The sequence below is a fragment of the Balaenoptera borealis genome (genome assembly GCF_965194805.1).
Source record: "Balaenoptera borealis genome assembly, chromosome: 6".
In the NCBI taxonomy this organism is placed as follows: domain Eukaryota; kingdom Metazoa; phylum Chordata; class Mammalia; order Artiodactyla; family Balaenopteridae; genus Balaenoptera; species Balaenoptera borealis.
Window position 1 is genome coordinate 125,792,847 of NC_138863.1, and position 13,361 is coordinate 125,806,207.

A 13,361-nucleotide genomic window follows, 5' to 3' on the forward strand; every position below is an offset into this window, starting at 1 on the left:
TGACTGCAGTGGATGATGTTTCTATAAAGATGTCAACCTCCTCCCACACGTGGGTGGCACAACCGTAAAGAATGCTGCTTAGCTTTATTCTGAGGCTGCAGCAATTCTTCAGGCTTGTTTTTGAAACTTTTTTTTTCCATTTCTACTATACATATCTCACTGATATGTAAAAATATACAACTCACTGAAAATATTTTAAACTCCCACTTATGATACATTTGCATTACTGATGTTATCAACAGTGAATCAGAAGGAAAGTCTTCTTGACATTGGTCTGCTTACAGTTTCAAAGCTTGAAAGAACCCACTCATTAATCCATTAATGTTTGCCACAGCCAGAGTTACTTGTGAGAGTTTTTAGTCCTACTATACTTTCCTTTTGAAGTCGTGGCATAACCAAGCCAACCAGGTCTTCACTTAAGCCTTTTTTATCTTGCATTTTGTGTGAACTCTGAAGGTGTTTTCTGTAGGCTTTAGATTTTATTCAGTTGTATAATTAAAGACTGAATTCTTTATTTGGAATGAAATATTCTTGTCTTACATAGTAGGTAATAAAAATGAATAACGTATACACATTATTAACCATAAACGAAAAGAGAAAACCAGTGCAAAATGCGGCAGACAATACATCTCTAACATATTGCAAAGGCTGATACCGGGACAACACTACTTCAGAAAAGTGCCAGCAAAATGGTGAATGTGTGAAAACAAAGAAAAATATTGTGTTTATAGGGTGCAGAAAGTTTCCCAGAATCTGACAGAGCCCATGCATCTCTGCACCCAGAATACACTTAGAGAATAATTTAACCATGACAATAGGGACTACAGAAAATGGTATATTGTGTATAAACCTGGCCTCTCTAATCGCCTCCTTATGTGCCTGGAACATCTTGACGTTGTTCATGTTCGACTGCCAATATTTCACATATCCTCCATGGTCCGCTGTCAACATCCACATGTCATTATGTGACCAAGTCATGGCTCTCACTGGGCTATCATGAGCCTGTGAAAACATAAAACATTTGTAAACATTATACAAAAGAATATATGACGGAAGCCTTTACAGGAGCATATATTAACTCATAACAATAATCTGTCCAATTTTAAGTTTAAAATGCCAAGACAGTAACTCTATATCAAGTTCTTTACAGTAACACAGGATGATGCTACCATCTGATGATTACTGTTACCTGTAATATTGTTTCAAAATTGAAAGTGAGTCCATTCCACAAGGTGAACTCTCCACTAGAGGCTCCAGTGACTAACCGTCTTCCTTCTGGAGTCCACTGGGGGGGAAAAAAAGACATTATACAAGGTCACGAATCCTCAACCTTAATTTTTAAAACACTTAGAAAGTCTTTATTTATAAAATATCCAATAATTGACATTAAGTGGACAATACTGACTTTCACTTAAGACTATAGCTCAGATTTATAAGCAAGTACTTTGTCAGAAAAGAACTTGTATTAACACAGTGCAAGGAAAGCTCTAGCACTTTAGCTCATTAAGTAAAAATAATAAGTGCATTTTAAATACCTGTTAAGTTACACACACCTAGGCACTCTAAACAGCATTTCAAAACAAAATATGCAAAGACCTAATTTTTCTAGAATACATGGCAGACCAACATAAATAAGATGGTCAGTCACCAGAAAAACTCAAAGACTAAATGTATAAAGGATTTGGTTTATTACAGCTGCTAGTGAACCAATTCAGGCAAAAAAATTACCAGTGTCTTATGAAAAAACAGTATTACATTTAAGGACATCAAGGCTATCAAACTTTTCCTGGAAACTAAACATACAATATATACATGTATATATATTTTTTTAAGTTCTTCGTTCACAGTATCAGGCAGTGACAGGTCTTATGCTAATCTAGTCTCCAAGAAAATGTAATACAACAGAGGCATGACAAACAGTACCCCAATATTTCAATGTCACAATTTGCACACTGAAGGGAATCTGTGATATATGCTTATCAACTCAAAATGCAACATATTTTTTCTTACTTTTATTTTCAAGTTTCTATGATAGATTACACGTTCATTTTCCTTAGATGTAAATACATGAAATATCAATACAACAATCCTATTAGTAAAAAGTGTGACACAGAGTTGAAAAATACAAGTGTGTTTATAGGATGAGATACATGAAATGAAGTCTGGTAAATTTCACAGATATATATGACAAGCCAGCCTTTTACTGTTTACCTGCAGATCATGATTTTGATTATTATTAATAAAATACTCCTACTTTCCTAGTTTCTGTTATCTGCTATGGATCCCAACCCAGTAAATACTACAAGCAATCAAACTGTAGACACAGGACCCACAGTCTTTATGTCTTTAATATCTTGTAATTTGGACTTGCCTCTACTATGTGCAAATTTCTTAAGACCTTATAGCTTGATTCCCAAATGAGAAATTTACCCATCTAACAAGATACAGGACACAGAATGCTCAGATATTACTCATTCCAAAAAGGTTTTGTGTTATGCTAACAAGATATTAAAATTAGCTGCCATCATACTCCTTTTGCCAAATTCCCTGGCAAACAAAATTACACTACCTACTGGTTGGCTCTCCTAATACAAAAGCTATTCAAATAATGTTTCTTTACTAATGGTTTCTACTGTAATAGGCCTCTGAAGCAAACAGGAGGCCTGAGACTGACTACCACATTTGTATGGAGCTCAAGCCAGAGTCTCTTCCAGCCCCTCTCAGTTCTTCCAGCTGTCTATCACAACTCTCTAATAAGAAGACCTGCTTATTTTGCTCATTTGCCACAATGTTTGCCATGACTGTCTTTTCTCTGTCCCATTACTTTTTTCAATTCTTATTTGCTCCACTTTGACTATTAACTTTCCTATATTTCTGGACTTGATACACTGCTAACCAGCAAGTGCATTCTTACTAGCAAACAACAAAAAAATGATTATATCATTATCTATGGAAATATTAACAGGACGCCTGGGAGACAGAGATGGGAAGACTTTTTTTATTGCAAACCCCTTCAAATTTTAATAATTTGAACCATGTTAATATTTATTTTTAAATTATATTTTAAAAATTTTAGTGAAAATGTATAGAGTACCTACAATGTACCTTCATGGAGCTGACAATTATGGTCTACCACTGGTCTTCAGCTCTTCTTAGGTGTTTTCCTTCCTAGTAACCCTAAGAGTTTTCATTCGCCTTGAGATGCTGCTCTCTAAACAGTAACAAAACATTCCTATTCAAGAGCAAGTCAGACACCTGCTGCAATATATATATCCATGGCCAGCTCAGAGAGAACTCTATGGAAATTGCAACATGAAGAAAAGCAATCCAAAAGTACTACCTTACTAAATGCGGATATAGTGGATAAATGATTGGATATTTCAAAATAAAAATACAAGCAATACACTGATTTTTATCCCAGATATACATTTAAAATAATGTTTAATTTTCTTTGCAAATATATTTGCAGGCTAACTCAAGAGTTAATTTTTCCAAAAAATATCAAACAGAATACTTACCCTAACAACAAATACTGGACACTTTACTTTATTTGTTGACGTTCGAACAAACTTTGTTGTTACTGCATTCATAGGATTATTCAGCATCCCAATAGGTGGAACCAGCTACAAAAAAAGAAAATTGGGTTTAAAGATCACAAACAGGGCATAAATCAGGGACATGACAAGGTAATTACTTCAACATTTAAAGGCAAATTCAGGACCATATAGGACTTTCAAAACACTATTATAATAGTTTACAATTAGTCTATAGTAATTAAATGAAGAAAATGGAGATACAGGAAAGTTAAATGCCCATAATTACTAAATAAACAATAAAATCAAGTGCCAGATTTCCCCCAATTACTTCTCAAAGTTAACACAATTAAACACATTCATAACAAGCCAAGTTTAAAATTAACTTTCCTGTTACAGAGACTCTGAGGCAGTGCAATCTTTTGCTGGACACTGCTTTAAACCCCAAATCAAAAGTTCATCCGTCATCAGATTAAAAGGAAAATTTAAATTGAGATTTAAAAAAAAAAACCCATGGTTTACACAGGTATGTTATATTATCCCTTTAGGAATGTTTTATTTTAATCATAAAAATGTAAAAAGAAAAGTCCATGTTTGAATTAGAGATCCCATAGTTCAAATGTCCAAGCAAAGAGGTTTCTATTAAGCTACCATGACATATCTTATACTTACATCATTATAATAACCTGCATCAGGCTGAATTGCCCGCATATCTCTCTGGTCTCTTTGCCATATTCTATTCTGTTAAAAATAAATAAATTAATCAATCAACCAATTAATATATGGTCTAATTATACTCAATTTGAAACGTAAGTAAATATTTACAAAATGCAAGCTGTCGTTAAATGGGGAAAAAAGAAGACTAAAACTTTTTCATTATGTTCTAAAACATAGATAATAGTGTGTATCTTAAGAGATTTCCCCTCTTATGACACTGACATTGCTTAGAATTTCCCTCCTTTACTCATATTATGCCCAACCAATCATCCAAGATGCTGCTGACCCCAACACATTCTCACTGACCATACCTCAGTAAACGGAAAAAGGACAAGGGGTAAACAGACATTCCCAATTCCTTCAAAATTCTCAGCACAAAACAATTCCTCTTATCTTGGTGTTGGTTTTCTTAATTCCTCCCAAACTTTCCTAGTCTAGTTTTCCAACTGAAACACCTGAAAAAGCCTAAATCTGTCTTTACCTCTGAATGAATATTTTTGCTATGTGCCTGCAACATACTAATTATGCCCAACATGCATACAGGTCTTTTAACAACTTGTCTCAGGTAACGAAAAGCAGACAAATTTTCTTCACAGGAGGCAGAGCAGACCAAAACCTGATTAACGTGGAGTTAGCAATGAAAAAAACAAATCACAGAGGCTTAAGACAAGAAAGGTTAAGACAAGTAAATAAAGAACTCAAAGGGGAGATATGTCAAGCTGACACAGGTTTAGGCAGACCCCTACACTGCCTTTCTTTGCCATGTCAGAGTTAGTTTCACCCTGTAAGACTATAGTAGGTGCTCAACCCTCTAAGTAAATACAGCCCTTTTCCCTGAGGGGCTTGGAGAGTGGTGTTCTGATGCCAGTGTCTTGGACATGCAAGTCACTATCCTGAACACATGTTCTAATACAAATATTCCTATGTTGGTAGTCTCTTAACATTTCATATACACTGTGGGTTTAACAAGTGTTTTAAAGTTGGCCTAGTTGGACAAAAGTACCCTCTTCTGAAATACAGTGTGAACCTTTAGAACAAAATCTATTTTTAAGTTGGAGTCTAATTAAATTTTTGAGATTATTCATGTACGCAAAGAGCAAAAAGAAAAAAAGTACTCTTTTTTTATTGAGGTGATTGGCCTCATTTGAAATTCTACTTCATCCTACTAATTCAAAAAACACAGGTATACTCATTACCCTGCATTATAAAAACTTTCTTCTTTTTAAGAAGCCAAAGTTTGGTCATCTGAAGTACATTAACTGGACTTACCTCCAAATACTTAATTACAGATGGATTATAGTCTATGGTTTTTCGGTTTACTGCTTTTCTCATTCGTTTTCCATCAAAGGTAAGCTGTTGCATTGCTTGCTGCTGTGCAAAATCAGGTCGCTTATAAAATAGCTGTCGAGGTGCCTGGTGTTGGAACCTTGGCATATGGAAAAAACGAGGAGGAGAACCAATTTCTGTAGCCATGGTGATGTTTTCCTTCTAGGACACTAGGGTAAGGAAAAAGTACTGTCACTACAAATATATCAGCACTGTAACACTGCCTGAAAATATTTTTAAATGAACATTTTTTTACACTTCTTTTCCTTTTCCTAATATGCACCATTTTTAGCTTTTAGTCAACCTATTTCCAAAATGAACTATTAAATCTAATGGCAGAGACCAGTTACACATTTGAAAAAGGTCAATTCACAGAATAAATGCTAATAAGTATTTGTTGTAAAATTTAGCCTGACGGAAGGAAAAATCACTGTTTGTAACAGCTTGGGGCAATTGTGTTGTGCACGTGTGGGGTGGGTAAATTGTGGAGGGTAAGGAAGGTAAAATCACTGAGAACTGTTCACATTTTTAAAATGAAGTTTTCATTAGATGTTTGATAGTAAAACACATCATTTTATCGTAAGACCCCCATTTTATACAAGAGTAACTAAAAAATTTTAAAACCTGACATTTTGTCCTTTTAAATTTCCTAGGACTAGTGTTAAAAAGTGGAATAAACTATCTTACTTCATATGAATGCTAAAAGTATGTATATCTAATTTCAGGCTCAAAGTAACTACCACAGAAACTTATTTCTCAGTATGTGGATTTACATATTTATAAGGCAATATTAAGCTAACATCTGAAGGAAAAAAACGTTCAGAGCTTACAGTTTTTCAACTTTAGTGTTCTCCAATTAAACTTACATTCCAAAAATACAAATATGCATGATTTAAAACGACATTTTCAAGCATATTTTAAAAATCAGACCATGGGAAAAAAAAAAATCAGACCATGAAAAAACACATAAAGGGTGTTATAACCATTTTGGTATTTTTCTTTGAAAAAGAGGAATGATTACACTCTCCATTATTTTTCTATATTCTTACATTTGCCTTTCTTCATTCAAGACACTAAATAAAGGACCTGAAAATAAATCTGTGATTTCCTCTGGATGAAAATATTCTTAGTACTAGCTAATTCACCCATGTCCCTTTAGTATCTCCTGAAACCATTTAATAATAACAGAAAGGAAATGGGGCAGGAGGAGGGGTGGGGGTGGGGAGATAAGTCCTGACTCCCACAACACCAAAAGTAAACAGTGCAATTAAACGTGCATCTAATACATATTACTTCCACTACTCTGGAGCAATCCCAGAAGACTCCTGACAAATGTTCATCTGTAATGAGATGAGACACATTCTCAGTCTGTGTGTATATTAAATTAGAATGCATTTGCCTCAATAAGGTTGGTGAAGGAATCTGTTTATTCAGCTATCCCACGAATCCAACTAAGTTTCAGCATGCAGATTTCAATTAACGGCTTTAATTCAGATGTCTAAGCCAGTAATTCTAAAAGGATGCAGCTTTGAAAAGTGTATTTTAAAATTTCTATTTTTTTCACTTTATAATCATCAAATTTCTAATTTTATTAGAATAAAGTTATCCTAATAGTCTAGTTTCTAATATCATTGATACCAAATGAGAATAAAGATTTTTACATGTATCAAAAGAGGCTTAAAAATTATTCAGCCAAAAAAACAAGGGAATGAAGTGCTGACACATGCTACAACATGGATGAATCTCAAAAACACTACTCAAGGGGCTTCCCTGGTGGCGCAGTGGTTAAGAATCCGCCTGCCAATGCAGGGGACACGGGTTCGAGCTCTGGTCCGGGAAGATCCCACATGCCGTGGAGCAACTAAGCCCATGCGCCACAACTACTGAGCTTGTGCTCTAGAGCCCGCAAGCCACAACTACTAAGCCTGAGTGCTGCAACTACTGAAGCCAGCGCGCCTAGAGCCCGTGCTCTGTAACAAGTGAAGCCACCGCAATGAGAAGCCTGTGCACCGCAATGAAGAGTAGCCCCCACTCGCCGCAACTAGAGAAAGCCTGCGCACAGCAACAAAGACCCAATGCAGGCAAAAAAAAAAAAAAAAATTAAAAAGGTCCAGCATGAAGAAAATGAAAAAAAAATATTCTAAATCAAAATCCAGCCCTAAAACAAGAAAACCTCCTGACAATACAGTAACCAGTCTTCATAAATGCCTTACACACTTCAGCTTCACTTCTGCAAACCACTGTAATTTGCCCAAAGTCAAAACAGAGCCTCTTAGTGGCTGTTATGAGCTGAACTGTGTCCCCCCACAAATTCGTATGTTGAAGTCCTAACTTCCAGTACCTCAGAATGTGACTGCACTTGGAGATAAAGCCCTAACCCTTGTGACTGATATCCCAATAAGAGAAGGATATTAGGATGCAGGCATGCACAAAAGGAAGGCCATGTGAAAACATGGGAAGACGAAAGCCATCTACAAGCCAAGAAGAGAGGTCTCAGAAGAAACCAACCCCCTGCTCACACCTTAATCTCAGATTTCTAACTTCCAGAACTGTGAGAAAATTAATTTCTGTTGTTTAAGCCACCCAGTCTGTGGCACTTTGTCATGGCAACCGCAGCAAACCAACACAGAGGCAGAGGCAGAGCAAAATACCTGGACCTCCTGACTCTTCTTCAACTCTTCTTCCTTTGGGTTGCCAAAAGATTTCAGCAATAATGATATAACAGCTTTCGATGACTGAAACAGCAGAAAACTTGATATATGAGGTTGAAAAATGAATGACCCAGATAGAAAAACCATTAATAAAATCATTAAAACTATCCTTTTCAGGTTTCACTCAGGACTATACTTCAAGGAACTACATATATAACCAAATACAGAAAAAGAAATAAGAGCTTTATCTTTCATAAAAATAATCACTGTAATTTCTACTCACTGAAGTACTCACACTTGAGCTACGCTAACAGAAGACAACAATTTAAACCACAAGGCAGGGCTGTCCCCACAGCATATTCATCTCGTATCTGGGGTAGAGTGGGAGGGAGGGAGATAGAGGGGATGGGGTGGGGAGAAGGGTGCTGTAGGCAAGACAGAAACTGAGGCAGAATGAGCATAAGTAATTTGCGTATGATTATTAAATACATACTAACAACAGAACCAAATTGCTAAGGAAAAAAATCACCTGAAACATTGAATTCATCATGTCTTTCTCATACACACAAACCTTCAATGTTTCAAGAAATCAGCACAATTTTATCAAGTGCCTACTTTTTATTACACCTAGCATAGGGTACAACATATTGTCGTGATTCACTGAATATCACTTCTAAGGTCATAGAATAGATTTCATACTTTGTGTTTTTTGGTCCCCATCTCTATTTTTGGCAAATACAAAGACTCCTGAAGTCACAAAAGTCTGCAGCATATTCTTAGCCTTCAAGCTTGCAACTACTCTCCAAAATTGGGCAGGTCATGCCACTTCTCTGCATCTGTTTTTTCAACCTGGACAACAAGTCTAATGTAGATAACTTCAAAGATCCTTTTTGCTCAAAGATATTATTTTGTATGAAATATATTATTCTTTTAGCTAATGTACTGACTAGTCTGTTGAACAAACTGGAATACCCAGACGCGTTTGTGTATGCAAATCCATACAAGCATTATAATTCTGCTTCTTGTCCCAACTATTACAAAATAACCTTTTATAATCTTAGTCATGTAATACTACCAAGTTATAAATGAAGATAGGGAAAAAACCACAAATGCTTTTTTTTTTAACAGCTTTACTGGGATGTAATTTACATACCATAATTTCAACGCTTTAATGTATACAATTCAGTGGTTCTTAGTGTAACCACTAAAAGACTTGTGTAACCATCACAACATCCAATTTTAGATTTCTGTCCCCCCACAAAAAAACCCATTACACATTAACAATGTTTTCTCATTCTCCTCAACCCTCTCAGTCCTAGGCAATCACCAATCTACTTTCTGTCTCTACAGATTTGCTCTTCTGGGCATTTCATATAAATGGGACCATACAATATGTGATCTTTTGTGAGTGGCTGCTTTTACTTTACATAATGCTTTCATGGTTCATCCATGTTGTAACATGGATCAATATTTCATTCCTTTTTCTAGCTGAGTGCTATTCTATTGTACAGATATTCCACATTTTGTTTATTCATTTGTCAGATTGACATTTGAATTTTTTCCACCTTTTGTTTGTATAAACATGCTTCTATGAACATTCATGTACAAGCTTTTGTGCAGACCTAAGTTTTTATTTCTGTTAGGTATATATTTAGTAGTGGAACTGCTGGGTCATAGGGTAACTCTATGTTTAACATTTGGAGGAACTGTCAAGCTGTTTTGCAAAATGGCCACCCATTTTACATTCCCACCAACAATGTATGTGGTTTTCAATCTCCTGTCTTTTAGCCTAGCATGTCATCTATGCTGGAAAACATTTCACATGTAGTTGAGAAGATGAGTATTTTACTGTTCAGTTGAGTGTTCTTTAGACATTTATTAGGTCTTGATAATTCATAGTGTTGTCCAAGTCTTCTATATCCTTGTTGATCTTCTGCCTAATTGTTCTATCCATTATTGACCGTGGAGTACTGAAGCCTCTACTTAATGTTGTGGAATTACCTATTTCTTCCTTCAATTCTTCGTGTATTTTGCTATTTTCTTCTCCATGTATTTTGGTTTTATCTTATTCAGGACACATATGTTAATAATTTTTGTATCTTCCCTTTTTTATCATAAAATGTCCCTTTTCATATCTAGTAATTTTTTGTTTGTTTTAAAGTCTATTTTTTCTGGTATTAGTATAGCCACTTCAGCATGCTTATGGTTGCTATTTGCATGATGTATATTTTTTCATCCTTTTACTTTGTACACATTAGACCTGTGAATCCAAGGAGCATCTCCTACAGAAAACATTTTTTTAAACCCAGTTTGACAATATATGACTTTTGATTGTATTGTTTAATTCATTACATTTAGTTTTTATTATTGATACGGTAGGATTTATTTATGTTTAACACTTTACCTTTGGTTTTCTACATGTCTCATGTTTTTGTTTTTTGTTGTTGTTGTTCCTCCATTTTCCTTTTTTTTTTACATCATAATAATTTTATGATTAATAACATGATTGTCATGTTCTACCAAATAAACAAACAGACAACTTTTACATATGAATTGCCATTACAGCAAATCTCTAGATCACTTTGGGAAGAACTGATATATTTAAAATATTGACAGTCATTATTTACAAAGATATCTTTTTTTTAACATCTTTATTGGCGTATAATTGCTTTACAATGGTGTGTTAGTTTCTGCTTTATAACAAAGTGAATCAGTTATACATACACATATGTTCCCGTATCTCTTCCCTCTTGCATCTCCCTCCCTTCCACCCTCCCTATCCCACCCCTCTAGGTGGTCACAAAGCATGGAGCTGATCTCCCTGTGCTATGCGGTTGCTTCCCACTAGCTATCTATTTTATGTTTGGTAGTGTATATATGTCCATGCCACTCTCTCTGTCACAGCTTACCCTTCCCCCTCCCCATATCCTCAAGTCCATTCTCTAGTAGGTCTGTGTCTTTATTCCCGTCTTGCCCCTAGGTTCTTCATGACCTTTTTTTTTTTTTCCTTAGATTCCAAATATATGTGTTAGCATACTGTATTTGTTTTTCTCTTTCTGACTTACTTCACTCTGTATGACAGACTCTAGGTCCATCCACCTCACTACAAATAACTCCATTTTGTTTCTTTTTATAGCTGAGTAATATTCCATTGTATACATGTGCCACATCTTCTTTATCCATTCATCTGTTGATGGACACTTAGGTTGCTTCCATGTCCTGGCTCTTGTAAACAGAGCTGCAATCAACATTTTGGTACATGACTCTTTTTGAATTATGGTTTTCTCAGGGTATATGCCCAGTAGTGCGATTGCTGGGTCGTATGGTAGTTCTATTTTTAGTTTTTTAAGGAACCTCCATACTGTTCTCCATAGTGGCTGTATCAATTTACATTCCCACCAACAGTGCAAGAGGGTTCCCTTTTCTCCACACCCTCTCCAGCATTTATTGTTTGTAGATTTTTTGATGACGGCCATTCTGACCAGTGAACCACAAATGCTTTTCTTAAAGAAAAGTCATTACAAGTTTCACGTTGTAGAATTGTGCTAAACAATAACTCATTTTATTGAACCTAACTTCTAATTAAAGTAATAAAAACTCTATACTAGTAGTAACACAAGCTCAAAAATTAGAACAATAGCAGAATGAACAGAAAGAGATTTATGAGAGACGTAAGACTTAAATTGAAAATTATATAGCAAAACTTATTAATAATGAGCAGGCACCACCAAATTCACTGAGGCAGTTACTAGTTACTAGCTATGAATACATAAACTTAGGAACTGTTGAATTTGTTGAAAAATCCCTGTGACATGGGGAAGCATAACAAGAAATATAATTCATTTCAAGAAGTAATCAGTGAGCACTAACTACTTGACAGGCTAAAGACAGAGACACACATAAAGTCTGTCCTCAAGACTGACAGTTTATCAGAACAGAAGAGCTCATAAAGAAAGCAATATGAGAATACTACTACATTGAGAATCTACTATACTTGTAGGCATAGGCAATAGGGATATAACACAGGATGCTTACTGCACAATTCAGCCTCAAGAAGTTTAAATTCAGGGTGGGGTGGGGGAAGGTTGGAGGAAAAGACAGGAAAGAAACAAAAATAAGTAACATTCATTCATTCAGCACACCACATCCCGAATAATCTTTTCCCCAACCAAACATAATCCAAAATAATCTTCCCCAAGCAAACATTTCTGACTCCCTGAGAAAAATTTTACCATCACAGCCAATCTCCAACTAAAACACAGGGGGAAAGGTGTACAGTTGACTCTTGAACAATGCGGGGTTAACCTGAGTATAACTTATAGTCAGCCCTCCATATCCACGGTCCTTCGCAACTTCAGAGTCAACCAGCAAATGGACCATGCAGTACTGTAGTATTTACTATTGAAAATCATTTGCGTCTAAGTGGACCTGCACAGATCAAACCCATATTGGTCAAGGGTCAAATGTATTTTTTATTGGAAAATAACACTGCTAAACCTTAACTAATTCCACAAATTCAATCCAAAATGAATTTACTAAATGCTTCACACAATTGAATAAAAATATCTTTACGATTCAGGAGGGTAGAACTGAAAAGAAACCTCCATGGCCTGAAAGTTCATCAATTGCTCTGAAGTAGTGCTTTTCCTTTAAACCAGAAGTCATATCCTATTGGTGGTTCCTAAAATCAATGTGGCTGACAACTAGCATTACTTTAATAATTTAAAACATAGAACAGACAAGATTGAACCACACATTTTAAAGGAAAGAACTGCTTCTTAAAACTTGTTTTGGTTGTACATGTGTGTACACTAGGTCACAATGTAAAAAAGTATTTCCTTCCTGTTAAATTTGTCAAAAGTGAAAGCAAATGGCTTAATGTTAACAAACCGTTCAGTGAAAACCAGAGTTTCTTATTTATGCTATCTTCTGCTTCTGATGACTTAATTTCTGCTGCCACTGAGAATCCATAGCCAAAGAAGTTCAAACACAGCATCTGTCTAGCGTGGGTACAATGCCTGGCTACAGTAGCTATGGCACCAGAATCTGGTCGGACTATGAAATATAACAATTCTTACCGTGTCAACCACTAATCAGAGCTTTCTGATCAGAACATGAAAGCTTGTTTCCCCAA

The 13,361-nt window shown here is 35.5% G+C and overlaps 1 protein-coding gene across 4 annotated transcripts in view; it reads right to left on the bottom strand.

Annotated features, from left to right (window-relative positions):
• The window catches only part of WDR33 (WD repeat domain 33), a 99,621-nt gene that overhangs the window by 53,966 nt on the left and 32,294 nt on the right, over positions 1-13,361 (bottom strand). For 3 of the 4 annotated variants that reach the window (XM_082396618.1, XM_082396619.1, XM_082396620.1), the window contains exons 2-6: positions 5,520-5,746; positions 4,206-4,274; positions 3,519-3,623; positions 1,190-1,285; positions 851-1,002 (exon numbers count right to left, since the gene is read on the bottom strand). In XM_082396618.1, the coding sequence (XP_082252744.1) occupies positions 851-1,002; positions 1,190-1,285; positions 3,519-3,623; positions 4,206-4,274; positions 5,520-5,723 (626 nt within the window). In that variant the 5' untranslated portion in view covers positions 5,724-5,746. Of the gene's footprint in view, positions 1-850; positions 1,003-1,189; positions 1,286-3,518; positions 3,624-4,205; positions 4,275-5,519; positions 5,747-8,227; positions 8,312-13,361 lie in introns of all 4 variants that reach the window. The other variant, XM_082396617.1, reaches the window with a different exon arrangement.